The sequence below is a fragment of the Trachinotus anak genome, unplaced genomic scaffold (genome assembly GCF_046630095.1).
Source record: "Trachinotus anak isolate AG129_WGS33_773 ecotype Australia unplaced genomic scaffold, CSIRO_AGI_Tana_v1 ptg000021l, whole genome shotgun sequence".
NCBI lineage: Eukaryota > Metazoa > Chordata > Actinopteri > Carangiformes > Carangidae > Trachinotus > Trachinotus anak.
The window spans coordinates 28,528,464-28,555,558 of record NW_027273872.1 but is presented as its reverse complement, the minus strand read 5'-3'; the positions used below and the strand labels follow the sequence as shown (position 1 = coordinate 28,555,558).

The 27,095-nt window shown below is 43.2% G+C and overlaps 2 protein-coding genes across 14 annotated transcripts in view; one reads left to right on the top strand and one right to left on the bottom strand.

The window, feature by feature from the left end:
* The window catches only part of LOC139605533 (alpha-1,3-mannosyl-glycoprotein 4-beta-N-acetylglucosaminyltransferase B-like), a 30,387-nt gene extending 14,717 nt beyond the window's left edge, over positions 1-15,670 (top strand). For 3 of the 6 annotated variants that reach the window (XM_071457073.1, XM_071457074.1, XM_071457076.1), the window contains exons 6-15: positions 1,960-2,073; positions 2,296-2,371; positions 4,516-4,630; positions 6,969-7,099; positions 7,804-7,911; positions 9,098-9,291; positions 11,701-11,779; positions 13,289-13,364; positions 13,505-13,617; positions 15,124-15,670. In XM_071457073.1, coding sequence (XP_071313174.1) covers positions 1,960-2,073; positions 2,296-2,371; positions 4,516-4,630; positions 6,969-7,099; positions 7,804-7,911; positions 9,098-9,291; positions 11,701-11,779; positions 13,289-13,364; positions 13,505-13,617; positions 15,124-15,141 — 1,024 coding nt within the window. In that variant the 3' untranslated portion in view covers positions 15,142-15,670. Of the gene's footprint in view, positions 1-1,959; positions 2,074-2,295; positions 2,372-4,515; positions 4,631-6,968; positions 7,100-7,803; positions 7,912-9,097; positions 9,292-11,700; positions 11,780-13,099; positions 13,201-13,288; positions 13,365-13,504; positions 13,618-15,123 lie in introns of those variants that run through there. The other 3 variants (XM_071457075.1, XR_011684428.1, XM_071457077.1) reach the window with 3 other exon arrangements.
* LOC139605534 (short coiled-coil protein B-like) lies at positions 2-25,293 on the bottom strand. Of its 8 annotated transcripts, XM_071457080.1 has the most exons (6): positions 25,130-25,293; positions 23,884-23,952; positions 23,074-23,154; positions 18,958-19,096; positions 18,667-18,745; positions 17,525-18,175 (listed from the first exon to the last, which is right to left on the bottom strand). In XM_071457080.1, the coding sequence occupies exons 2-6, from the start codon at positions 23,897-23,899 to the stop codon at positions 18,140-18,142; spliced, it is 351 nt and encodes a 116-aa protein (XP_071313181.1). In that variant the 5' UTR covers positions 23,900-23,952; positions 25,130-25,293; the 3' UTR covers positions 17,525-18,139. The 8 variants fall into 8 exon arrangements, with proteins under 8 accessions (XP_071313179.1, XP_071313184.1, XP_071313182.1 ...); XM_071457078.1 differs by lacking the exons at positions 17,525-18,175; positions 18,667-18,745 and adding an exon at positions 2-509; XM_071457083.1 differs by lacking the exons at positions 17,525-18,175; positions 18,667-18,745 and adding an exon at positions 15,673-17,478.
* Between the last annotated feature and the right edge of the window lie 1,802 nt (positions 25,294-27,095).

Genomic DNA, 27,095 nt, shown 5'->3' with positions numbered 1-27,095 from the left:
TTACCGTTGTTTCATGTCTTCATGTCTGCTGTTGCCAGCGGTTAGTGACAGCAGCTGGTGTCCTGTGTCCAAGTGTTTAACTGCTTAGATGTGTTACAGTTTGTCCTGTATGAAATCATTCACCAGCATAGAGTCAGCCTGGAGCAAACAGCGGGACTGCAGGGAAGGAGAGTCTCCCTCTAAGCAGAAACCTTGACCCTGTCATTTCATCAGGGCAGACTAACGAGAGACCAGAGAGAGTATGAGAAATTTAGATAAAATGTGATTGTGAACCGAAAGAACAGACCCCAACAGGAAGCGGATCACCATGGAAGCGACCCATAGGTTTAAGGTGCTTCCAGTTAAAGGAATCTTCCCCCCAGTGCCGAGATGGTGGTGGTGGTGATGGGGAATGGAGCTCAAAGATGGGAAGGTCCGGATGAAAGGGAGACTTCTGATCAGATGGTCTGATTGGAGATAGTCTAGTGTTTATGGTTGAGGTGGTGGAGGGGTGGAGGTGGGTCATGGTGCTGAAATGACAGTGGAGAGAGAGAGAGAGAACAAATTTAAAGTTTGACAGCTTACAAGTGATTGGCTGAAGGCCAGCATGTCAGGCTGTGATTGGACGAAGACTAGAATGAGTGGGTGGAGCTTATAGATAGAAATGGTGCTGGTGTGGTCTTCCTGACTGAACTTTCACTAAGCTTCATTTCAAGTTTATTTCTACAGCAACAATTAGACACAGAGCGTGGAGATACATTAGAAATATGACATTAAGATGACATTAAAATAACTTTTAAAACAATAAAACAAATTTGAATAAAGAAAAATATTTATCTCATATTTGCATCAAATCAGGTGAGAAACTTAAAACTCAGCATTTTAAAAGAAGTGCTGCAGTGATAAAATAAAAAACAAGCAAATGCAATAAGAAGACGACCCGTACTTCAAGATTAAAAGATGTGAGTACATGACACAAGATTAAATATGTTGGGCGAGCTGCAGGTCCAGCTGAATTTTGATTGAGATTGAATTTAGAAGGGATTTTATGTTTGTTGTTTTTTTTATTGCTTGCATTTAAATAACCCAAAACTTATAAATAAAGCTTTGAAAAAAACAAAAAAAACAAACATGTATGAGCTCAGGAGGAATTGACAATAGAGCATCATCTTCCATCTTACATAAATTCTCCCGGCCTGTATCCACGACCAGGAAACATGTTGACACTGTCTCTCTCTGGACAGCTGCAAAGCTTTTCTACACATTTGCATTTTCCTGTAGATCTTTGCACACATTTACAAACCTTAAATAACCCTCGGCATTTCTTTGACAGGCTGTGAAGTTATGTCTCATATGCTGTCTTCAGCCTATATACGCCTGGATTGACTGAATATTTAATGCATTTTAATATTGATTAATTGCTGCATAGATAAACTTGCCTTGTGTGACAGCCAAAGTGAAACAGGTGCCCCAACAAAGATTTGATGAGCGCATCTTTAAATGTTGCATCATGTCGGGTAAATCCTGCAGGCGGTAACATGCAGGATATTAAAGACTGGTCGAGCTCTGCGTGCTGCTGTGTGTAATGAGTGATAATAACCTGCAAATAAAACAAAGTAATGTGGAAGTATGAACATGTTCAGACTCATCTGAAGCCGTCAGTCGACCATGACTGAAAGGTTTCTGTTTCCCTGACATGTTTTCTTTGTGCCATAAACTGGATACTGTATGTCTTCATTTTACAGATTATGATTCCAGTTTATATCCAGTTGGATTTTAAAACAGTAAAATAATGAGAATGGTTTTTAAAGATCCTATTTGAAGGACTGTAGCATTTCTTTATACCTGACTATGATTATTTCCTATTCCAGAGTGGAACAGTGTTAACCATGTTCACACTGCAGACACGGGATTCATCTTCTCCAAATGAAATTAAGGCAGCTCTGTCTTTTTCTCCAATAACCTGCTCTTTATTTTCAGTTTTCCCAAAGAGGTGCAGTCGGGGTTACTGGAGGTCATCTCTCCTTCACAGTATTACTACCCTGACTTCAGCAGCCTCCAGGAGACTTTTGGAGACTCGAAGGACAGAGTCAAGTACGTCCATACGTACCATTTCTGTTACTGAAATGTTTGACATGTTGGTCGTGGGAACATATATACTTTATACCCATTTATGTCATCATTACATTATATTTGTTGTATCCATGTGTGAGTTCCTGCTGTGAGGGATCTGCAGATATTATTTATATATTCAGTATATGTACAAGACATAAACACTTTGTGTGTTTTTGTGCGTGTCACCTTGTCTGGTCTTAGATGGCGAACTAAGCAGAATCTGGACTTCAGCTTCCTCATGCTGTATGCTCAGGATAAAGGAACCTATTATGTTCAGGTAGGGGTCAAAGGTCAGACTCTAATGCACTTTAAACAATAGTTCACAGCTGTTTAGGCACCTCTGCTCCACTCCCCTCAGCAGTAACCATAGCAACCAGGGACGTAGGACAGACCCTACACATATAGTAGTAGAGACGGGACAGTCAGAGCCATAACACACCTGTGTCTCAGAGGTTGGGTCAGTTAGAGGTAACTGGGATATACAGTGTGAGTACCCAACACTCTTAACACGTACATGGATGTGATGAAGGTCCTATGGAGAATAACCTTATTTGGACATGTAGCAAGTGTGACATAGTCGTAGGGTTAGATGGGGTCACCCAGGTTTGGAATTACACTGGTTAACCTGTCATCGCTCATCACTCGTCTCTTCGAGGCATCGAGCATCGTTCAAAGCTTCTGGTTCTCCTGACACTTCCTCCAGCAGCTCGTCAGATCCTATCACAGTCCTAATGATACATACACAGTGAGTCAGTACAAAAATGTATAAATGCAAATGTGCAAAAAGTAAAAAGCAATGTGTGAGGTAAATCACAGTGCGTGCAAAAGATCCAGGATCCAGGACACCGGAGCAGCATCAGCCTGCTCAGCAGTCATCCTCTTCCCCAGCAGCTTCAGCGGTGTTAAAGGTACTGGAAAAGTGTCCAGGTGGGTGTAGGCATGGTGGAGCAGATATGATGGCATCTTCCACTCCAACATCTGGTTGATAAGCAAACTGGAGGGGGTCCAATGACCGACGGGCGGAGAGAATCCAGGACCAGTCAAAAGTGATGTGTGAGGTCAACACCACGCTGGCTTCTCCAGATGAAAACTGAGGAGCTGGAGTGCGACCAGAGACAGCTGAGGGAGGAGACAGCGCATCATTTCCTGTAACTGAGTCATATGGGTCGTCGTCACCCCCCACCCCCCAGTCTGTGCCAGAGAAAATACATGAGCATCATCCTGCAGTAATATTATGAGTTCCATCCAAGTGTCAACCCACCGTGACGTCACCCACTGGTTTGTGAGCTGCTGTTTTGAAGCCTCCAGTTTGTTATTTGTCCGTCGCCATCTTGGATTTTTGAAACCAGAAGAAACCATATTTGGAGGAGAAGGTGGAGCTGAGGAGGAGTGAGGGGTGGAGCTGACCTGCTCTGTACTCTATCCTGATTGTCAGTTACAGTCTGTCAATCACACAGGAGCCCCGCCCTAATGCATCCCCTGCTTTATGGTCTATTTTCCTCTAAATGGACCATGATGTAAAAACTGAACATCATGTTGTGTTGAAGAAGACTTGAAACTAGAGACTGAGACATAAACTCATCAGGAAAATGTTTACTGAGGTAATAAATCAGTGAGAAGTAGAGACATTTTCACATAGACTTCAATACAATCAGACTTCTGTTTACAACCAGTGGAGTCACCCCCTGATGGTCACTAGACAGAATGCAGCTTTAAGGCTCTTCAGCACTGGCTGCACTTTTCACACCGAGGGTCTACGTCCAGGTTTATAGACAGTCTGTGGCTCCATCTCTGACACTGATCACAACGGGTCAACCTGATGAAGCTGCTTTATTTCTCTGTAGCTGGTGAACATCTAAAGGGAATCATATGAACTGTCCTCTGATGTGAGGTCTACAGAGAACATTTGTTGTATGGTGAATCGATCGACTTTCAGGTGGCTGGAGAACTCCAAGGACAAAGTTGTATTTTCCCTGTTGCGGAGTAACACAGCATGTCCAAACACTTAATTTGTGCGCTGATTGGGTTGTTTCAGTAGGTTGGAGATGTTGTTGCATCCCTCACAAGCTCCTCAACAATCATTATCCCTCTGACTGAGTCAGTGTCTTTTCAGTAATTCAGCTTTGTTTAAAGTTTCCTGGGATCTCTCTCAACTACCTCTGACTCCTTCCAGACTTTGGTGCTACTTTTAGCACTAAGTGGCTTTATGAATTACTCTCAGTCAAAAAAATTTGGAGTCCTAAAGTTAGGACTGACATGCCCATTATCTTTAGGAGTTTCTCCTAAATCAGACAGTCCTCCCTCCCTGAGAGCGGTCTGACTGGGGGCCAGAGCCCTGGTAGGCTACATTTTAACTGTCATTGTCATAAACTCAAACCAACATGTGCCCACTGAATCGAGTTGTTGTGTTGTGTTTTCCAGTTAGAGGATGACGTTGTTGCAAAGGCAGGATACTACGATGACATGAAGACCTTCGCCACGCAGGAAGCTTCAAAGCCGTGGCTCTACCTGGAGTTCTCCCAGCTGGGATTTATAGGTGTGTGTCTGTGTGTGTGTTTACAGAGGAACAAGTCAGTGAACCTGTCGAGTGACCTTTGTCATAAATATGGTCAGATCTGTATCATACAGTAACACACAATCTATGACTAATAACACATTAATCATTGTGTTGTTCTTGTCCACATTAAAAACATGGTTCAAACACTCACAGTGTGTCTGAAACAGTGTGAAAAGCTGCCTGGAGAGAAGTGAGAAGTGAGAAGACCAGACTTGAGGTTGTGGGTCAGAGACATGGAGAAATATAAACAGTATAAACACAACACAAAACCACTGTAGACTGTTATTACATGTCAATGATTCAACAGGGGAAGGGCAGGTTCTCTCTCTCTCTCTCTCTCTCTCTCTCTCTCTCTCTCTCTCTCTCTCTCTCTCTCTCTCTCTCTCTCTCTCTCTCTCTCTCTCTCTCTCTTTGTCTCTGTCTCTCTCCCTCTCTCTCTTGGTCTGTCTCTATCTCTCAGTCTCTGTCTCAGTATACAAAGACAGAGCTGCAGCAGACACGGTGGTGTGTAATGTTGAACTATGTGAAGAACATGCAGCTCTGTGTGGTGTAAACAGGTCTCTGCAGACCAACATGAAAACCTCCTCCCACAGGTGGAGCAGGTGGAGGAGCATCAGGTTCTGGACCTGGACAGCTCCACATCATGGTTTATCAGGGTCTCTTCAGGATCATGTCAGGGTGACTGTCCACCTGCTGAAGCTCAGGAGAAGCTGCTGATGCAACAGACAATGATCCTAAACATCAGAGTAAATCCACCTTCTGGAGTGGTCCAGTCAGAGCCCAGACCTGGATCCAGTAGAGCTGCTGTGGACTGATCTCAGGGCTGCTAACACCAGACATCCTGAGAGTCTGTCTGAGCTGAAGCAGCTCTGTAAGAGGACTGGTCCAGACCTCCTCCTGAAGATGGAGCAGGTCTGATCAGCAGCTACTGAAGAACTGGTTTCAGGATCAGCAGTTGTTGTGTTTGTCTGTACTCATTTATTTTTATCATTGAAGCAGACGAGGTCACAGGTTCACCGACTGTATGAGGTATTAGAGAGGTGCACTAACACAAATCCTGGCTTATAGTCTTAATGTACCGTTGTAGTGAGGACAACCCCCCTGGATACTTTGAGGGCCTTTCACAATAAAAGTGTCAGGTTAACACTGGCCAGACCAGGAACCAGCCTACGTTTCATATGATAACCACATTTACAGCAGGATGTGAAACCACTTCACAACCTTTTGGGGTTGTCCTGGCTCCGGATCCCAGGACAGAAAAAAGACCAGACACCAGAGACTGATGTTATTCAACAAACTGAGACATATGACACAAGGGAAGATCATCAGAAACAAATAACGATCAGCAGAGTCAGTTAGAAGCCGAGTCCCTGCTGCTGGTCTGGTGTGGCTGCACATGTTGTCTAATAAACACAGGTCTCAATTAGACCTGTTTCTTTGGATTTGTTGTCGTGAGGGTAAACAACGCTCACGTTCAAAAACCATGGCAGCAAAGACAAAAGGCCACGATCTGAAATTTAAACTGTTATCAAATTTGCTCATGAAAATAAAAGTTTGAATAACTATGGTCACCTTTAACTTTCAACCTTTCTAAGGTAGGTCAGAGACATGGAGAAATATAAACAGTATAAACACAACAAAACCACTGTAGATTGTTATTACATTATGTCAATGATTCAACAGGGGAAGGGCAGTCTTGTATTACAGTGACAGTCAGGGTCAGAGGCATATTGTTCTCAGATTGTCCATCTCATTCTCGTGGACACGACATCCCAGTAATTTGGTACATTCTGAACATTTGGAACATTCACTGATTAGATTTTGGTGGTCAAAGGTCAAGGTCAGTGTGACCTCACAAAACACTTTTTAGCCATTACTCAAGACTTCACACAGCAATTAGGACAAGATTTTATGCAAATGGTTAATATTTGATCTGACCTGAAATTAGTCTGAGTGGCGGAGGGAGACGACCATGAGGAGGTGATTCTAGTTTTGTTTTATTACGAGGTTTGAAGTCTGAGAATTCCTGATGACAGACCTAACAAGTTGATGCCACAATTACTATTATTATGCTTATTTTTAACTTTATTATACCACTGTACCCCTATGTTATTAATTACTTGTTATTTCATGATCTTAAAAAATAGTAACAAAACGTTAACATTTGAGGAAAGGTTCATTTTTATTGTGTGTTGGCTGAAGGACTTTTATTTACTTCAAACACATGATTATTATCATATACTGACAATAGTGTGTGTGTGTGTGTGTGTGTGTGTGTGTGTGTGTGTGTGTGTGTGTGTGTGTGTGTGTGTCTCAGGGAAGATGTTTCGGACTCGTGACCTCCCGATGATTGCTGAATTCTTCCTAATGTTCCACAGAGACAAACCCATCGACTGGCTGCTCGATCACATTCTGTGGGTGAAGGTTTGCAACCCAGAGAAAGACGAGGTGAGTGAGAGGTAACGACAGCACACAGGTGATCTGTGTGTGTGTGGGTGGTGAAGTGATGGGGACAGGTACAAGTGCATTGGGCCAAAGCAGTAAAGTGACATCTGAGAGAAAAATAAAGTCAGAGAAAAACATTTACAATAGATTTGGCCGAAAGCACAGCTGAGGGAAGTTAACCCTCCTCCCCACTGACACTGGAAAGGTGTGTGTCGGTGTGTTGTACTACAAAGTGTATACTACAGTGCATCCTGCTGGCAGTGACTCTGAGGCTGAGAGATTGACACACTGAGCAGCTCCTGATGTATGAGAGGAGCAAAATAAAACCAGTTTGAGCTTCACTGACACACCACATGTAAGAAAATGATGATGTCACCATCACTCTGACAGCATGATGAAACAGATTTCCGTACATCATGTGACAGGGAAATGAACGATGAATGGTGCAGGGTATGCTTAATTCAATTCAATTCAATTCAGTTTTATTTGTATAGTGCCAAATCATAATATACATTATCTCAAGGCACTTTACAGGGTCAGGTCAAGACCTTATTTTGTTACAGAGAAAAACCCAACAGTTCCCACAAAGAGCAAGCGCTTGGCAACAGGGGGGAGGAAAAACCGAGATAGCAGTCAGTTCTAGGGGAGTGTCCACAGCTGACACCTGATAGTCTGTAGTGACCCTGTGTGTGTGTCGTCTGATGCAGAAACACTGTAACACACAGAAGGCTTTGCTCAAGCAGAGGTACAGGCCGTCCCTATTCCAGCACGTGGGCCTCCACTCCTCTCTACATGGGAAACTGCAGCGCCTGAAGGTCAGTGCACCTCCACCTTCTGAGCAGACACCACAGATCACCTGTTCACACCTGCTTTAAAGTCTCAGTGATCTCACTTCCTCACTGTATATGCAAATCAAAACGAGAGAGAGAGAGAGAGAGAGAGAGAGAGAGAGACTGCCCTTCCCCTGTTGAATCATTGACATAATGTAATAACAATCTACAGTGGTTTTGTTGTGTTTATACTGTTTATATTTCTCCATGTCTCTGACCTACCTTAGAAAGGTTGAAAGTTAAAGGTGACCATAGTTATTCAAACTTTTATTTTCATGAGCAAATTTGATAACAGTTTAAATTTCAGATCGTGGCCTTTTGTCTTTGCTGCCATGGTTTTTGAACGTGAGCGTTGTTTACCCTCACGACAACAAATCCAAAGAAACAGGTCTAATTGAGACCTGTGTTTATTAGACAACATGTGCAGCCACACCAGACCAGCAGCAGGGACTCGGCTTCTAACTGAAGCTTTACTGTATTTTGTTTCTGACAAAACCAAATCAAAACCCAACTGTGAGGGACCGAGCTATTACAAAAAATAAACCAAACCAGTCTGGGCCCATAAAAGAGGTGAAAGTAACAAAACTAACTGAGGCAAAATAACCTAGAGCTCAACCTAACTCAACTGACCAACAGACAAAGAACATAAGGGAACATATATACTGGCTGATCAGACCAGCTAAGACACACGGAGGGATAACATAAAAACTGACAATTTAACTAACAAATAAACAAACAGGACAGTTGGTCTCAAGCTTAACACAATATCTAATAAACCTGCACAACAAAAAGAAATACCCTACTGTCAAACTAAGATCTGACAGACACTTATTTCAGTCCTAATTAACACATCCACGATAAAAGTCTCCAGCTTCCTCAGGAGCGTCCTTTGCCCGACCCCAGCCAGATGACCCAGGCAGCAGAGGGAAGGAAACCGCGAGCACCAGCAAAACAGAAAGAAGAATTAACACATCTTAAGGCAACTTATATAAATAAACACAAATGTTAACAAAAAAAGTCAATAAAGATGTCAATTCATGGGGTTACCGACTTTTAATGTGTGGCTGCAAGTGTGGCCATCACACCAACACATATGAAAATGGGGCCACATGTTTTTATTGATGTCCTCATGCTAGCATGTGTGTGTCTGAATGTCTTTCTCGCCCCCCAGGATAAGGACTTTGGGAAGCAGCCTCTGTTCCAGGCCCATAGAAACCCTGCTGCAGAGCTGAGCAGCAGTCTGAGACACTACCAGCAGCACAGTCTGGAGAGGGCCTACAGAGGAGAGGACTTCTTTTGGGCTTTAACACCCGTTCAGGGGGACTTCATCCTCCTCAGCTTCCTGCAGCCAGTCCACATATCAGGGTCAGTCTGAACGTTTTTTTGTGTCTATCATACACACACACACACACACACACACACACACACACCTGTCACTCAAAGAGGCCTCGCCCTCAATTCTCTATACCTTTAGTCCTTAATAAAATGTAAACAGGTGAGTTATAGAAAATTCACCCCGTACAGTTGTCATGAAGGAGGAAATTAGCTCTAGAGACCAAAACTTTGTGTACCAGGCTGTAAACATGTTTAGTTTGGATCCATTTTTACAATAAAACTTTTTACACCTTCAGCTACACAGACACACAGCTGTGACACCACACATACAGCAAACACACAATGCCAATAGCATCAGATTAACACTTAAACATTGTGTTGGTATTTTAATTATGTGTGTGTAAATACCAACACTGGAATTTTAAACCAGCAACAAGATTATCAGCTCAGTCCCAGCCCTGAAAGATCAACATACCAAACTGTTTGTGTCACCTGGAGCCACCTTTCATCTTCGGCTGAAAGTCTCTACACAGAGCCGACAGCCGACACTACACCACAGCCGACACTACAGCCGACACCACAGCCGACACTACAGCCGACACTACAGCTGATACCCCATGTTTAGCTTCTCATCACAAACACAACAAACTACACATCCACAGAACGAGAACATAGGACGTCTAATAAAAAAGTTTCAGCCGTTACTGTAAAGGTTTGTGGGTCTGTTGTCTCTTACTGTGGAAATAAAAGACTTAAAAAAAGGAGAAACTGCAGCTAAAGTGAATGAATCATTGCAATTAAAATTTTTATTATTTTCTTCAGTTTACTTCAACTGCTTCAGAGACACATGTCTCTGATATATAAGTGTAAAGAATCTCAGATCTCATCTGGGCTTTATCTGAATACAAGAGATGTCAAGTTGAAATGGAGCCTGAGAGTCTACAGCTCATGTTCACCATGTTCACCATCTTAGCTTAGCATGCTAACACTGTTTAACATGCTAATTAGCGCAAAAGCACCACTGGGAATGTTAGTTTTGCGGGTGTTTGGAGAGAAACCATATTTTGACACAGCGACATCACACTTGAACTGAAGAGTCAGATTCAGTGGGCCGATCCTCTGAGGACCATTAACCTGTTGAGATATCTGACACTGACAGGTGATCGGCCTCAGGTGACAGACAGATTTTGAGCACTGAATGAAAACACACCTACACACCCACTGAACACACACATTCGTCACTGTTGCGTGAAGCTGTCTGGTTCAGTGCTGAGTGAAAACAGGACGCTGTGAGGTGTGTGTGTGTTTGTTGAAGTGTGTGTTTCACTCAGGTGTGTACTTGCTCTCTGCAGAGTCACTCCCTCCTTCACAAACACACTCACCCGCCCTGCTGACACCTCTGTAGTTTTAGGTTTAACACTATCAACTGCACATACTTACAAAATATAAAACAACAGCTAATTAAGAGATGAGAGAAGTGTTTGTTTATTTTTGTCACCAATGAACAAAATGTAAAAGTGTGTTTTTTTTTTTTTTTTGCAGCAATGCTTTATTTTAAACTATTGTGAACTTTACAGATCGCGTTGCTAAAGCTGCCGTATTTAGATATTTCATTTCAAGTTCAGTCGCTGCTAACTGACCATGTTAACTGTTAAACAGCTAGTTGCTAACTGTAGCTGGAGACAGCAGATTCTTGTTCTGCTCTTTGGCAAGTTTGGTGAACCAGTTCTCCACCAGAGCAGAACAAGAACCACCATCACCAGCCGCAGTCCAAGACGGTGGAGTTACAGTCTGTGCCTGGGGCGAGAGACCTGTCTGCAGGGAGGACGACCCGAGCCTCTTCCCGAGCTTGAGCTAATCAGCTAACTAGCTAGTTAGCTAATTAATTGAATAATTAATTAATTAATTGATTATGTTCTGGCCCGCCATCTTATGGATTAGAAAAAAACTTACCAGCCAACCCCTGATTTAGAGGAAGCTGAAGCAGGAACAGATCCAGAGAAGATGCTGAAAAAAAGTCACAGAGTGGGACTCGAATGGCGCAACAGACCTGAACGAAGCGTTCAAGCTCAAACAAGCAGGAAACACCTGAGAGTGAATGACAATGACATGCTGGGGCTGTAGCATCACTTCACTCTCAGCTGACACAAGTCAAGTCAGAGATTTGTTAAAAAGAAAAAAAAGAGGCTGATGGTCAGAGGTCAGAGGTCAGAGGCTTCTGCTTCACTGAGCAACACTGACAGAGGAGGAAGGAGTGAACAGACGCAGGAGCTGGGAAACACTGTACTCCCCTGTACTCTACTTACCTGTACTCACCTGTGCTCTACTTATCTGTACTCACCTGTGCTCTACTTACCTGTACTCACCTGTGCTCTACTTATCTGTACTCACCTGTGCTCTACTTACCTGTACTCACCTGTGCTGTCTCCTCTGCTGCAGGTACTTGTTTCGCAGTGGAAACATTGAGACGAATGGAGATAAATTCTACAACACCACAGTGGAGGTGCTGCCCAGCAATGTGAGTTACCTGTCTGTGTGTGTGTGTGTGTGTGTGTGTGTTGGCACCGCTGTCACACTCCAGGGGAAAAGTGGTAATGCTGTTTGTCCTTTGAGTAAAGTTAGACAGACATGGGATCTCTGTGTAGAAGGTGAGAGGGAAACCTGGTTCCAGAATGAGTCCAGTTCCAGAGGCTTCAGGTTACAGGTGAAACAGACCACAGACTAAACCAGCAGGTGCATCAGCATGTTCAACAGTCAGCTGGTTCCTGGTGAGCTGGGTCATGGAAGACAACCTGACCCAGTGGAGGTTTAGTTTTCAGTACCTGACTCCATTCCTGCTCCCCACAGAAGAAACTACACCAACCATTAACTCACACTATGAACTCTGCTACGTGACATTTGTTACTGATGTTCTTGGTTACCAGCAGGTCTGTGTACGACACCTAAGGCTCTGATACAAAATGTTCCTCAGTTTTACAAATATAAATAATATAAATATTTTTTCTATAAAATCTTGTTTTTCATTGAACAAAATGAAACAAATGAGAAATGTAAGAATGTCATCAGCCATAGAAGAACTAAATAAATCTGGAACCATCAACCAGACAAATACTGAGGTTTAGTGAAGGAGAAGGAAGGAGTCCTTCAGAAGACTCCCTCTGAATGTGTCTGAGCTCCTCGACTTTACATTATATCCTGAGGCTACACTGAAACGTGATCAGTATGATAGGTGTAAGGGACACCACGGCCCTCAGGTGCTGAATGGTTATTTTAGGCCTGTGGCAGTGTGTGGTGCTGAGATGAGCAGCAGTGACATCATCGACCTCCAGCTGCTGACAGATGTTTGGACATGTGTCTCTGTGCCTAAAGTTCATTTTATCATTTCAACCCTTCTGTCTCTGTCAGTGACTCAGATCAGGTCTTACAGGGTTTGGTAGTTTACAGTGAGCTTTACATACCATCATACGTCAGTGTAGTGTTCATGTGGTGTGAGTCTTACACTAGAGAGCAGGACCATGATGTTGAAAAAAACACAATTATATCATTATTTAATATTACTAAAAAACATTACATCGTATATCATGATATTTGGGCTGGACTGTATTGAGACATTAAAGGTCCATCTACTCTTCTTCTATATAAAATATTTGTGGTTTGGTGGGTCCAGGTGGACACTGGAAATCACTGGAAATCTTTATTTAAAAACTGTGACTGTGTCAGTCACAGTATGTGACGGACTGCAGACTCTAGTCATCACCTCTGTCACTGAAGCTGATCTGTCACAAAGGTCACTGGAGTGTGTGCATTAATGTTAATATTGTGTTTGTCGTGTCATTAGCTTCTGTCAGTGAACAGCAGATGACCTGCCAGACGTTCAAGTTAAAGATGAAGATGCTGAACAAGCAGCAGTAGTTACAGCTGCACATGAACACTAACAGGGAAGTGATGTTGTAGCCTGAGGTGGTTCTTCTCTCTGACCCTGTGTGTGTTAACCTTCACTGATAAAAGTTGTGTTGTCTTCCTGCAGGTGACAACACAACACAAACTGGTGACCAACATCTCATCTCACCACAGAGTGTCTGACAACGGCTTCATCATCATCGGTAAATAAATAAATCTGTCACCAGCATACATTCAACACACACACACACTTTAATAGATGTATAGCTGTCTGCTTTTTCTGTCTTTCACTTTTACAAAGCACATAAAAGTGTGTGTGTGTGTGTGTGTGTGTTTGTTTCAGGTGCCTTTGAGAACGGAGTAGCTGAGGGTGAGGTTGAGGTGGAGCTGCAGCCGATCTCCGCTCTGCGCCTTGTGGTTCACTCCGACTCTGACGTCTGGGCTCTACTGAGTGAGGTCTGTGTGTATCAAGAGTGCGTTCACCTCTGTGTGTGTGTGCACTTAACACAATTAAACAGCGGCACTGAAAGAGGTTTAGTATTCGTGCTGATTAAATAAAGACGTGCACACACTGACCACACTCCTGTGTATCATCAGTACATCCAATGTGTCAGAGAACATGGATGACTTCACATGGTCTGGTCTGACCACATTCTTCACATGCTCCACCCACACAGGAGCTTCATGTGTTTCATCAGGCAAAGACGCTTTATTTATAAAGACACAAAGTGACATCACAGAGGCGTGGACATACATTTCAAATGAGACATAAAGAGGACACGAAGTTGCTCAGGTGTGCACCAGGCTTGATTAACATCTCCCTCACTCTGCCCATACAGAAATGTAATATATGACATTTACGTCCCTCCATCAAAAGTGATGTTACCATATATGTCACCTATATTATTATCACATATATCTGGATATATGAAGATATAAGTTTATAACATATATGAAATACCCACAGTAAAATTATGTTCATATATTAAAATATCTGTATGATGAATTTTCACATGGTATCATATGTTGCAACCATGTATGTTAATTATATATATTTAATTCATATACACAAGTTTACTTAACAACATACACATAAAAATTCTGCCTTTTGGATCCTGCTGTTTATAACATCAGCATATATTGACAGGATTTAGGAGAGATACATATTTATGTAACATATGTCTACAATACATAAACATACATATTTGTATGGACCAGACATATATGTTGATATATGAAATTATTCCAATTTCTAACATGTTTCATATATATTATTTACAAATGTGCTTTTATTTTACATGCATGTATATGTCATATATGCAAATTAAATATATGTACATACATTATATTTGTGTATCATTGAGCAGGTAAAAGAAATCAACAGTGTTGAGCTGCTCTGTTTAGAGAACATGCTGACATTCCCCAGTGTGGGGTGAACACAGAGCAGCTCAACAGGCTGCATCCATCCTTCACCTGTTTCTAGCTTACTTTAGCCTAGCCTTGCCTAGCCTAGGCTAACCACATCCTGAGTCCAGCTCAGACTGAGACTGACATCACTTTTCACCAGCAGTAACAACAAACTCCAAACTCCAAACTGAAGAAGGTTTTTGATCGCATCTACTCCTTTAGTTTCCTCTTTGCACAGTGTGGAAGTGTTGGTAAAGCCAGTCACGTGAACAACGGATGTGTATTCACCCCTGGTTTTAATGAAGCACGGTGTGCTTTCCAGCAGATCTGTTTCCACCATGTGGAGCTTTAAATCTGACAGACCACACATTTTCTTTGAGATAAAGTCAGTTTGGTCTGATCTCAGTCTGTTATTCCGCCCTGTAACGAGTCAGACTCTGTCGTCTCTGCTGAACGCTGAACCTGAGTCACAGCACTGACGCTGTGAGTGTGTGAGTGTGTGGTCTTCCAGCAGCTGACATTTGCTTAACACTCACTCTTGTTCCTGTCTGTCAGGTACTCATTAAAGTTTGACGACTACAGAAGAGAAGGAAACCATCCTGAACAAGCCCCTCCCCCTGCTGGATAGAGTGTGTCACTACAGGGACACCTGACGTGCCTGAACCTGGTCTGTGACTCTGGTCTGTGAAGGAGGACCCATGTGGAGGTGTCCCCAACCAAAGATTCTCTTGGTTTATATTAGCCATTTAATTATTTAAATTGGGTTAATGTGCCTTTAAAATATGAATTTTACAAACAACTGTGTTGGAACAACCAGCAGGGAGAACATTGGAGCGAGCGGCCATGCTAAGTGGCTAACGTTAGGCTGCTAACATGTTTCTAATGATCAATCATGTTTGATGCTGTTCAATGACAGGTGAATGTTTGCATGTCGTCTTCTTGGGGTCGTGCTTTAACCTCTAGAAATGGTCCACACTGGACTTCCTGTCTCACATACTGGTGTGGGCAGAAATATGGGATGCTCATCAGTTCAAACAGCAGAATAATTTATTATTGACGTTATATTTTGTTGAGAAATAAAGACATCCAGTTTTTAACTTCAGCTACTGTTTTTTTTTCTTTATTTTTCTGCATTTATATAAAATACAAAACCACAAAATCAGCTCCCCAAATTACAAACAAAGGTGTTCTCTGTGAAGATTTATTTTCCTGGTGTGACAGTGAAGTCGTCACATGGCTGGGAATTACAACCAAACACAGCAGTTTAAAGTCAAAACACTGGACAGAGCCGAAGTTTATCTACATACAGGGAGCAGATGCAGGTTGTTGATGAAGGAGGTGACTGCTGATGTTCTGTAACACAAAGATCCAAACCAGCAGTGAACAAAAGCTCTGTGTGCATGTGACCATTACCTGGAGTATAAAAAAACACACACACATTGTCCTGCTGCCATTACAGCACCAAATGTGGCTTAATCCACCACTGAAAATAGTTCCAGACAAATGCAGTATTTCCTCCTGAGTAACACTTTGTAAAAAGAAAAACTACAGTTAGCAGCAGTTTTAGGAAACAGAAATATTTGTGAGGTGGTTTAAAGATGGACGTCTCCAGTAGGAGCCAGTGTGGTGGTGGTAAAAAAAAAAAAAGAATGTGTCAGGTACAGAAAGTTGTCCATATCTGATCCACATTTAAATCAAACGTATGCTCATTTTAGTCTTTTATTTGGGTTTTTACTCTTTAGACAAAGTTCTTGTTTGGTAGTTTGTATGTAGATATGTCACATGTGAGAAGTGAGAGGTAATATTTCTGAAACATCAGGGATCATACTGTATCTAAGACAGAGATGCTCCAGGTCTTTAACTGAACCTGAGCCACAGGTTTAGCCATGTCTCTGCTTCACTACCAGGGTGCACAGTAACAAAGTACATTTATTCCAGTACTGTACTTAAGTACTTTTTCCAGTATCTGTACTTTACCTGAGTTTTGTTTTATTGTAAACTTCTGACTTTTCCTCCACTACACTTAAAGACAAATAATGTACTTTTGACTCCACTACATTTCTGTTAAGTGCTTACTTTGAAGCACAGCTTTTAGTCAGTGGAATTTATTTTATTTTATTTTGAAAAATGTGATAGACCATTAACCATGTTCATCAGGAGAAAAAACAATCACAGCCAGCCCCACTGTCAGTCATGTTGTCAGTGTCCTAACGAAGCTACCTTTGACAAAGAGGAGGCAGAAGATTCTTCATCAGAGACCACGACCTGAGTCAATGTTTGAAATTTTAGAAATAAAGAATCTTTTCATTTGAAATGTTTGCTGTTTATGACCAAACTTCTTCACTGAAACCTTATTATCTACACTTCAGTATTTTTATAAGCAAGTACTCACTTGTACTGGAGTAATATTTGACCAGGATCTCTACTGTGACTCGAGTCCTTTTCTGTTCACTACCAGACACTGGTGTGTGACACACAACTGTCTGAGCACACAACAATGTACAAATCACTAATGCTAATACTGCTGGACACAGGACAACAACACACACCACCACTGCGTCTACAGCCTCATGAGTGACATCCAGTTTCCCAGACATCTCACATGATCCAACTTGACAGAAACAAACAGGTGTTCAGATGTTTGAGGGAAACCAGGTCCTCAATATGGATCCAGTGACACACACTCCAGTTACAGCTGTGCATCTACCACACAAACACACAGGTGGGTGACTACTCAAAGGTAAAAACTACAGTGAGTATCATTCAGTGACCCATGTTCACAGTCATCATGTCTCATTCATGAGGCTTTGCCCTCTGATTCATCACCACCTGAATGCAGTTTATACCCAGAATGAAAACCCAGAATGCAAAGCAGCAGGTCACTTGTCCTTGCGAGCACCCTTAGTGACCCTGAGAGCATGTGAAAAATGAAACAGGTGATTAAAATCAGGAAATATCTCATCAAAAATGGTCATCACTTTATTAAACAAACCATGTCAAATGTGCAACAAAAATAATCAAGTTAATGATGTACAAAAGCAACAAGGTTTAAGATCCTTCAACATTTACTCATAAAATACACAACGTATATCTGTCGCTGGTTCACTGAGGGCAGAACCAGTTCAACAGAGAGTCCAGAACCAACCCACTTCCTCGTGGTCTCTGCTCTGAACTTTTACTACAAACTGCAGGAAGCAGCAACAAAAAAAGTGACGTTGTGCTGAAATGACAAAGACTGACTCAGTTTCCTATTGAAGTAACAATGAAACCATTTTTAACAACAATAACACAAAGTCCATCATCCACTGTGACAGAGACATGATCCCTCACCAGCTTCCCACCTGCAAACACTGAAACATTCAACATCAACACTTCAAAATAAAAATCATTTTGTGATAAGAGTCATGATTCCAGCTGGAGTGGTCATTTTACATCTTCAATGAACATTATAAAGATGATGGGAACATCTGGAGAACCTCTCTGGAGCACAGTGCTTATTTTATAACAGAACAACTGCAGTTCCTGTGATGTGGATATTTCACTTGGTCATATTGCAATTTCAATGTTTCCCTCAGTTGTTCAGCTTTAATTTCAAAATCTGCCCAGGCTGCTGGGTGGGGGTGCGGTTGTTCAGGGGGTGGAGAGAATGAAGAACAGTTACATCATCCAACCTTTAATATCTCAATACAGTCCAGCCAAAACATCATCACAATAATATCCTTATATTATTGTATTTCATGTTTCAGGTAGAAGTGATGCTGCCACTGAACAGCAGTGAATATGTCAGCTGTTCAATGTTTGTCAGGCTCTGAGATCAACACTCGTGTTTCTACTGTCATAGAACAATATAAAACATCTTCATGCTTACATTACTGGTTTAACCTGATGTTAAGCACCAACAACAGTTTACATTTAATGTGATTCAGATAAAGGAGCTTGTACTAACGTGGGGAGACTTTGTTGTCACGTCAGTGCTGGGTGTCTGGGACTGGTTGAGGGGGATTTCGGGGCTCACACGTGTTTAGAGTTTTTTGATGTAGGTCTGACTTTCAGCTGACTAAACCTTTTCAAACATTTAGAAGGAGTTACTGAGCTCACAGAGGATTCACCCCCCCCCCACTTCAAAACCCTGTGGTCCAGCTCCAAGTCCTTGGTCTGTGTTTTCAGACTCATTTTCCTGAAGTGAAAAAAACAGCTTCAGTTGGGGGGGGGGGGGGGTCTTTTGTTTCCTGTACATGTTTGATAAATGCAACACATCACATTAGCTCAGGACAAACACCAGCAGACTCAGGACATGTCTCCAGCTTCTGCAGACACATCAGAGTCCAGTCTTCAGGCTGGTTTAAGATTAGGTTGGGGACTGTGTGCATTGGGGGGGGGCGTTCTTACTTTCGTTTGCTCTTGGTGTCAGTGGTCTGGAAGACACTGGAGGCAGACATGAGGTTCTCAATGTACTGACCCAGAACCTGGTTCTCTGACTTCAGTTTCAGGTTCTCCTCTTTGACAGCGTCCACCCGGGCGGACAGGTCTGAGCACACAAACAAACATACATCAACCACAGTAACAGTACACACCGCGGAGAAAACAGACACTGGAGGCAGACAGGTGACCGGACTCTGTCCCCGGTCTCTGACCCTGCACTAGGTCTTTGACTCTGTCTCAGGTCTCTGAGCTCAGTTCAGCTATAGTGGGAGAGTGTGTTCTGTCTGTGAGGTTCTCTTAGAGTTTTTCTGACCCAGCTGGACCTGGTTGAGGTTCTTGAAGATATTCCACTCATCTGAAAGGTTTCTTCACTTCTAGCTGACCATGGGGAGTACCAGGGGACAGTTGCACAAAAAACCTTAAGTTAAGATTTTCCTTAATTCTGAGCTAAGGTGTCCTCAAAAACTGTTGCACAAAAACACCTTTAGAATCAGAATCAGAATCAGAATCAGAATCAGAATCGCCTTTATTGTCATTATACATAGTACAACGAAATTTGAGCGCTGCTCCCTTGGTGCAAACAATGGTAATTAAATAAAATAAATAGAAACTTAAAGAGAACACAGATTAAAATAAAGGAGGTATAAAAGGGCAAGTGATATGTACAGCTATTTACACGTGGTATGAATGAAAGCCCGATTATTGCACTTTAGGCCCAGTTTATTGCACAGGTAATTGGTAGTTATTATGTGATCATCCGGTCATCCGGATTTCTTTTTGTCCTTGTTGACTACAGTGATAGCCCTTGGGAAGAAGCTATCTCTGAGTCTGTTGGTCCTAGGTTTGTGTGACCTGTACCTTCGGCCCGACGGTAACAGGTCAAACAGGTGGTTACGGGGTGGGAGGGGTCCTTGATGATGTTGCCAGCTCTGCTCAGATAGCGAGAGCTGGCAATGTTCTCCAGGCTGGGCAGAGAGCAGCCAGTGATCTTCTGGGCTGTGCAGACAACCCCCTGTAGTGCTCTCCTGTCAGCTGCTGAGCACCCCGCGTACCACGCTGTGATGCAGTACGCCAGGATGCTCTCTATGGTGGCTCTGTAGAAGGTCACCAGCAGCCTCTCCTCCAGGTTGTTTCTCCTGAGCACTCTCAGGAAGTGGAGACGCTGCTGGGCTTTCCTCACCACCGCCGAGGTGTTCGCAGTCCAGGAGAGGTCGTCGGAAATCTGTACACCCAAGAATCTCATGGTGTGGACTCTTTCCACACAGTCCCCGTGGATGTAAAGTGCGGCCGGGTCCTCTCTGCCCTTCCTGAAGTCCAAAATGAGTTCCTTGGTTTTTGTGGTGTTCAGTTGGAGGTTGTTAACCGAACACCACGCAGTCAGTCTTTTGACCTCATCTCTGTAGTTGGACTCATCCCCCCCTGAGATGAGTCCGACCACGGTTGTGTCGTCCGCAAACTTTATGAGGGTATTTGAGAGATGTGTCGGGGAGCAGTCGGATGTGTAGAGTGTGAACAGTAAGGGGCTCAGAACACATCCTTGTGGAGAGCCGGTGTTGAGTGTGATGATGCTGGACAGGTGGGGGCCAAGTTTGACAGTCTGTAAGCGGTTTGTCAGGAAGTCCTTAATCCAGAAGCAGATGGGGGTGGAGAGGCCCAGGTGGGACAGTTTCTGGATCAGGATCTCCGGGATGATATGGTTGAAAGCCGAACTGAAGTCCAGGAAGAGCATCCTCACGTAGCTGCCCGGGTGCTCCAGATGACTCAGTGCGGTGTGGAGCGCTGTGGTGATAGCGTCCTCGGTGGATCGGTTTGCCCTGTAGGCAAACTGGTGGGGGTCCAGAGTGGGAGGCAGACAAGTCCTGATGTGCTGAGAGACCAGTTTCTCGAAGCACTTCATGACCACAGGCGTAAGTGCAACAGGCCTGTAGTCGTTGGGGCTGTCCACTGCTGTCTTCTTGGGGATGGGGATGATGGTGGAGGTCTTGAGGCAGGGTGGAACGGTGGCCAAAGACAGGGACAGGTTGAAAATTGTGGTGAACACTCCTGCCAGTTGGTCCGCACACGCTCTGAGCACCTTGCTGGGTACTCCGTCGGGTCCGGTTGCCTTCCTGGGGTTCACTGTCCTAAGCACACGTCTCACTTCCTGCTCCTGGAGTGTCAGTGTGCTAGTGCTGACGGGGGATGGGGGTGATGCGACAGCTGAGGGCCTGACCGCCTCGAAGCGGGCAAAGAACTGGTTCAATTCTTCTGCCAGCGAGGCGTCGATCCTAGTTGTTGCCTGGTTCCTGCTTCTGTAGTTTGTAATGTGGTTTATCCCCTGCCACATCCTTCTAGGGTTGTTTTCAACAAAGTGGTCTTCAATCCTCTTCCTGTAGGCCGCCTTGGCTTCCTTGATGCCTCTTTTCAGGTCTGCCCTGGCCTCGCTGTACACTGCTTTGTCTTCTGACTTGAAGGCAGTGTTGCGTTTTTTCAGGAGGGATTGCACTTTACTGTTCATCCAGGGTTTTTGGTTCGCAAAAACCCTGACCCTTTTGTTGACGGTGACATTGTCAACACAGTTCTTGATGTAGGAGAGTACAGTGTCCGTATACTCCTGGAGGTTGTGGCTGGAGAATATGTCCCACACAGTTGTGGAGAAGCAGTCCTGTAAGCTGAGAGAGGGCTCCTTCGGGCCAGGTCTGTGTTTACGTTCACAACGAGTGGTGTTGTAACAGCAGGATCATTGACACACACTGTTCTCCGGATTTAGAGGTTCTGGCAGTCTCGTGCAGACCTTTCTATCTCCCGAGGGAGTTCACGGTAGTCATTGCGATAGCTGTTTACATCCCACCGGATGCTAGCGTTAGCACGGCTCTCAGCCTCCTGTTCAACACCATCAATAGACAGCAGCTCGCCCATCCTGGTGCGGTTTTTATTGTTGCCGGTGACTTCAATCAAGCGTGCCTAAAAACTGTGCTACCCAAATTCGCCCAGTTTGTGGATTTTGCCACCAGAGGGAAAAACACTTTGGACCATGTTTATTCCAATATCAAACATGCATACAAAGCCACAGTCTTCTCCTTAAGGTATTAACGTAAGTATTTTAATGTTGAGTATTTGAACTCAACATGATGAGTTTATGGTGATAAATGAAGAACTTGAAGAAGAGTGTTCATTGACCAGGAGACACCTGAACCATGAGGAACTGATTCTACATCACAGATCTGACCTGAGGTCAGTTCATGTGCCGGGTCACATGATCATTGGCGTGCTGGGTCACTCAGAGTCTAAACTCTCTGACCATCTGATCAACAGTGTGAAGTTACCGTTAGAACAACATGAGGAGGAGACAGCAGTTCACTTCTATACTGTTACCTGCTTCACAAAAGTGAAAACGGGTATCACAAGTACTAATGGCAGCAAATCAACGGTCTCCATGGAAACAGTAGGATTTTACCGCTGTGGAATCTTTTTTACTGCTGCAAATGCCTCAACTTTTTTCCTTAACTAAGGAAACCTTTTAAGATTCTGCGAGACACCCTTAAGTAATTCCCTCAGCGAAGGAGAAATTAAACCGCATCTGCTATACTTAAGGAGAAAGCTTAAGGTGTTTTGTGCAACCGGCCTGGTTAACCTCTGGTGAGGTTGTTGACCCTTGCTCTAAGGTCTCCTGTTGGTGGCTCTACTGAAGACGGCTTTCAGCATCTTCAAGAACCTCACGCTGGTCCATCTGCCTCCATACAGTTCTCAAAGGGAAGGTTAGGAAGAATTTTATATTGATTACATGGTTTAACGTTACTTATTAATTATTTTTATTATTTTTTATTTCACGTTTATGACAGATGAACTGAAACTGGTTCAGATGGCAGAAATAAACGCTCTTGTGCAGGTAAATATCATTATCTGTCATTTCGAATATTAGGGCAGCTTTTGGAAATGACGACACACTGTTCATTCAACACTGCACTGTTTCACAGATGCACCATTCTCCTTCCCCACTTTACTTCCTTCAGTTCTTCTCATTAGGCTGTCAAGCTGCTTTGTTCTGCCTACTGTTGTGTGCATTTGTGTGTGTGTGTGTGTGTGTGTGTGTGTCTGTCATACCCTCTAAAGTGTGCTGAAGCTCCAGCACCTGATTGATGAGCCTCGTCTTCTCTTCCAGCTCAGCCTGGTTTTCCAAATCACCTGCAGCCATGAAACACACATAGACATGGTACATCTGTGGTTTTCAAACTGTTTCTGGTATGCCCCCCTTCAGAAGCCAAAAAAGGTTAACCCCCACCACTGCACAATTTTTATCTGTGATTAACAATAATAGGGGAAGCTACAAATAAAAAAGCATCCATGTTGAATTTTACTGAAATAAAGGTCAGTGTGTGAGTTAACTCTTGTTTATTTTCCCTCCTGACATCAGATTTATACAACTATCACTCCATAGTTTTCCCCTGGTCAGCCACACACCCACACACCCCCCTGCAGTGGCCCTATGCACTCACTAGTTTGAGACCCTCTGTGTGTGTGTGTGTGTGTGTGTGTGTGCGCGCTTGTACTTGATACATAGTAAGGACCAAACAAAGTATTTTACTAACAGAGTGAGGACATTTTGGGAAAGTGAGGACATTTTGGCCGGTCCTCACTTTTTGAGACAACTTCAAATCACATTTTGAGGGTTAAGACTTGGTTTTAGAGTTATGGTTAGAATTAGGTTTAGGTTAAGGTTAGGGTCAGGGTTAGGGTTAGGCACTCAGTTGTGATGGTTAAGGTTAGGGTAAGGGGCTAGGGAATGCATTATGTCAATGAGTGTCCTCACAAAGATAGAATTACAAGTATGTATGTGTGTGTGTGTGTGTGTGTGTGTGTGTGTGTGTGTGTGTGTGTGTGTGTGTGTGTGTGTGTGTGTGTGTTTTGTCTCACCGTCGTCTGAGCTCATGGTGAAATACTCGTCTTCCTTTTTGGTATGCAGGGCTGCGATTCTTTCTGACACTGTAGGAGTTGGAAATGTATATTAATATATCATATATCTTTCTATTTAGCGTTCTACAGTGCATCTATTTAGCGTTCTACATGTGCACCGACGCTCCCCATCCAACCTGATGGAGCTTGAGAGGTTCTGCAAAGAAGAATGGGAGAACCTGCCCAGAAATAGGTGTGTCAAGCTTGTAGCATCATACTCAAAAAGACTTGAGGCTGTAATTGCTGCCAAAGTTGCTTCAACAAAGCATTGAGCAAAGGCTGTGAATACTTATGTACATGAGATAGATGAGATCTAGAGATGAGATATATATATAATTATTATATATTTTTTAAAATTTTCAAGCAAACTTTTTTCACTTTGTCATTATGGGGTATTGTGTGTAGAATTTTGAGGTAAAAGATTAATTTAATCAATTTTGGAATAAAACTGTAACACAACAAAATGTGGAAAAAGTGAAGCGCTGTGAATACTTTCCGGGTGCACTGTATGTCGACACAAGAGAAACCTGGTTCAACGTGACTTAACAACTTCCCTCACTGTGATGATTACATAACATCAAATTCTAGTCTTTCGTATACTTAAGTGTCATCGCCAAATCTCCTGTAAAGCCTCTCACTTAAAATAGACCGTGATGGGCGATACCAAGTAACGTCACATTCACAAATTAGAATTTACTATAATTATCAAATGTGATTGAATAGCTTTGTAGTGCTACGCCGACTCTGTATTAAGATTATCACGATTTACAAAAAATATCCTTTCTGCCTGTATATGGTACGCGTGTGTACCGAAATGAAAAAGGTGATTTTTTTAACTGTGTTCTACATCGCGATTTCAACATTCAAGTGCTGCATCGCTGGGTGAGGTTAGCTAAATCAAAAAGTATGCCATTAAAAAAATAATGAATAAAAAGTCATATTAACTTGGAGCAAAGCTAATAAGAGCTGAGACCAGCAGCCCCTTCCCATCGAGATATGATGTCAACCACTGTTAGCTTGTTAGCTTGCCGCATTAGAAGGGGCGAAGGAAAAGGCCAGCTGGCGGAAAACACAAACCCCGAACCAGCGCTGATAACCACTGAGCTGTTAGCATGCTAACACACACTAGCCGGACGTTGTTTAGCTTCAGCTGCGGCACAAAGGTAAAACCAGCCAATGAGCGGTACTGTGAAGTCAAAACACAAACCTTACGAAGTGAAAAACAACAACTGCTGCTGAAGCGTAGAGTCTCAACAGAAAGTGTACACGGTTTGTGTAATTTCCCACAGATAAGCCTGTTTCGTTCAGGCGGCCACCATCAGGTCAGTACACTTTACAGCCGCCAGGGGGCGTAATGAACACAGTGCTGCCTTCAGGCGACTGTGGGAAATCTTGACTGCGGTCGAAAAGTCTTTTTAATTTAGGAAGGTTCCGAACCAAGAGAAATGACCCCAAAGAATTTAAGCGGCAGCCATGAACAGAGCTGGTCGAAGTCTCTTAATGATGAGGAAAGGAGCTTCAATGCTTCATGTCTTCCCTCCTTAAGCATAGGAAACACTGGACATCCCTGTAATAAAGGAAAGGAGAAAATGCCGTCTAACAGTTCATTGCCACAACAATATTTAAAGCGACGCAAATAAATGTCACTTCACAAAATCCCCTCCTGTTGTGGACTACACAACAAATTGACACAATTAAATTTCTTTACTTAACAAATGTATAAAAGTGTTAAAAGCGCCCATATCAGAAAACTCTGTATACTTATGTCTGATTATAATTTATTCTGATCCTTTGATTGATCAGTTCCTTTTTTTTTTTTTAATGCATTAAGGCATGTTGTACACACTCCAGGACTCTACAGTTCTCTCTGCACCAGCCCGCTTGCTGGTCCAGTATTCCAGTCTTTGCCTTATCAGCTTGATCTCATCTTTCCAAGACATGTGCAATCCATTGGCAGATTTAACTGATGGCTGTATGTTATATTGCTTCCTTCCTATGGTTTTTGCATCCCGCTCTTGCTGCCAATGATTATTCAGTCTCTCACTGATGATGCTGCGACACTCCGTCCCATCAAATGGCACATGCACATCTACACAATCGCTACTTAATCTTGCCTCAGCTACCCTATCTGCCACCTCATTACCCTCAACCCCAACATGTGCTAGCACCCATAGAAAACCCACATTACAAGACCATCATTAACATGCTCACATCCATGTCTGGTGTAGCTCTGGCCCTATCTTTATTCATCTAAATCCCAGTGCCCCAGGAAACAACCACTGCATGCTTCCACTCAGCTGGGATGAGCCCTTGCTCCACGCTGTATCTCTCAGCAATAACACCTCCAAGTAATCCATATGCTTTAACTTTTTAGACTGCATCCAATGGGAGACGAGGGTTGTAAAAGAGTGCAGAGAGTGATGTCATCAGATGCACTTACAGGGAGATAGTAAGCTGCTAGCTGCTGTACAAACTGGTAAAATGGATCTGTCTCATCTCTGAGTTGGTGCTACTGTAAAAGTGTCGGAGCCTCCGTGTGACACTCTGATCTGTGGTTAAGTTTTTTAAAAACTTATTTCAGGGCTGCGGCTCACTCTCTCATCTTCAAGCACAGTGAAGCCACAGTGTTTTTGGTGTAACAGCACTGTGCTGAGCAGGTGACAGGTCTGTTTACAGAGACTGTGCCCTGAAGGATGTTGCAGCAGTAAAAGGGGTAATTTGACACAGGTGTCAATGCCAGTTGTACCCTTTTCCATTGCCAACAAAAGCCCGATGTTAGCGGGTCTTTGCAGTTTTGGCTTTACAAAGACAGCACATCCTCGCCTGGAAGTATTTTGATCGCAGTATTATAAAATTCTGAGTTGGTTTCAGCCATGTCTCTACACCTATTAATTCCAGTGTTTTTTAAAAACCATCCACAAACCCCTTTAAGTCTTTCCCATTGCTACCAAACCTGGGGCATCTATCTAACTATCATCACTTTCTTCTATTTGGTCCCTATTATATTTGCCCTCCTGTCTGATAAGAACACATAGCTGTGGAGAATAGATGACTCAACCCCTCCAATCCCAACCTTCTCTGCACCACACGTCTTACCACATCTTGATTCTGGTCTGCTTCATGTTGCAAAACACTTCAACAATAAAAGCCATGAAATTAAACTTGCTCACCAC

Excerpts from the sequence above, each read along its gene's own strand:
- LOC139605534 (XM_071457078.1), bottom strand. Across the intron at positions 19,097-23,073 it reads GCTTCAGCACACTTTAGAGG|ACCTGTCCGCCCGGGTGGAC; the intron begins GTATGACAGACA and ends TTGTGTGCTCAG. Across the intron at positions 510-18,957 it reads GACACCAAGAGCAAACGAAA|CACCATGACCCACCTCCACC; the intron begins GTAAGAACGCCC and ends CTGTCATTTCAG.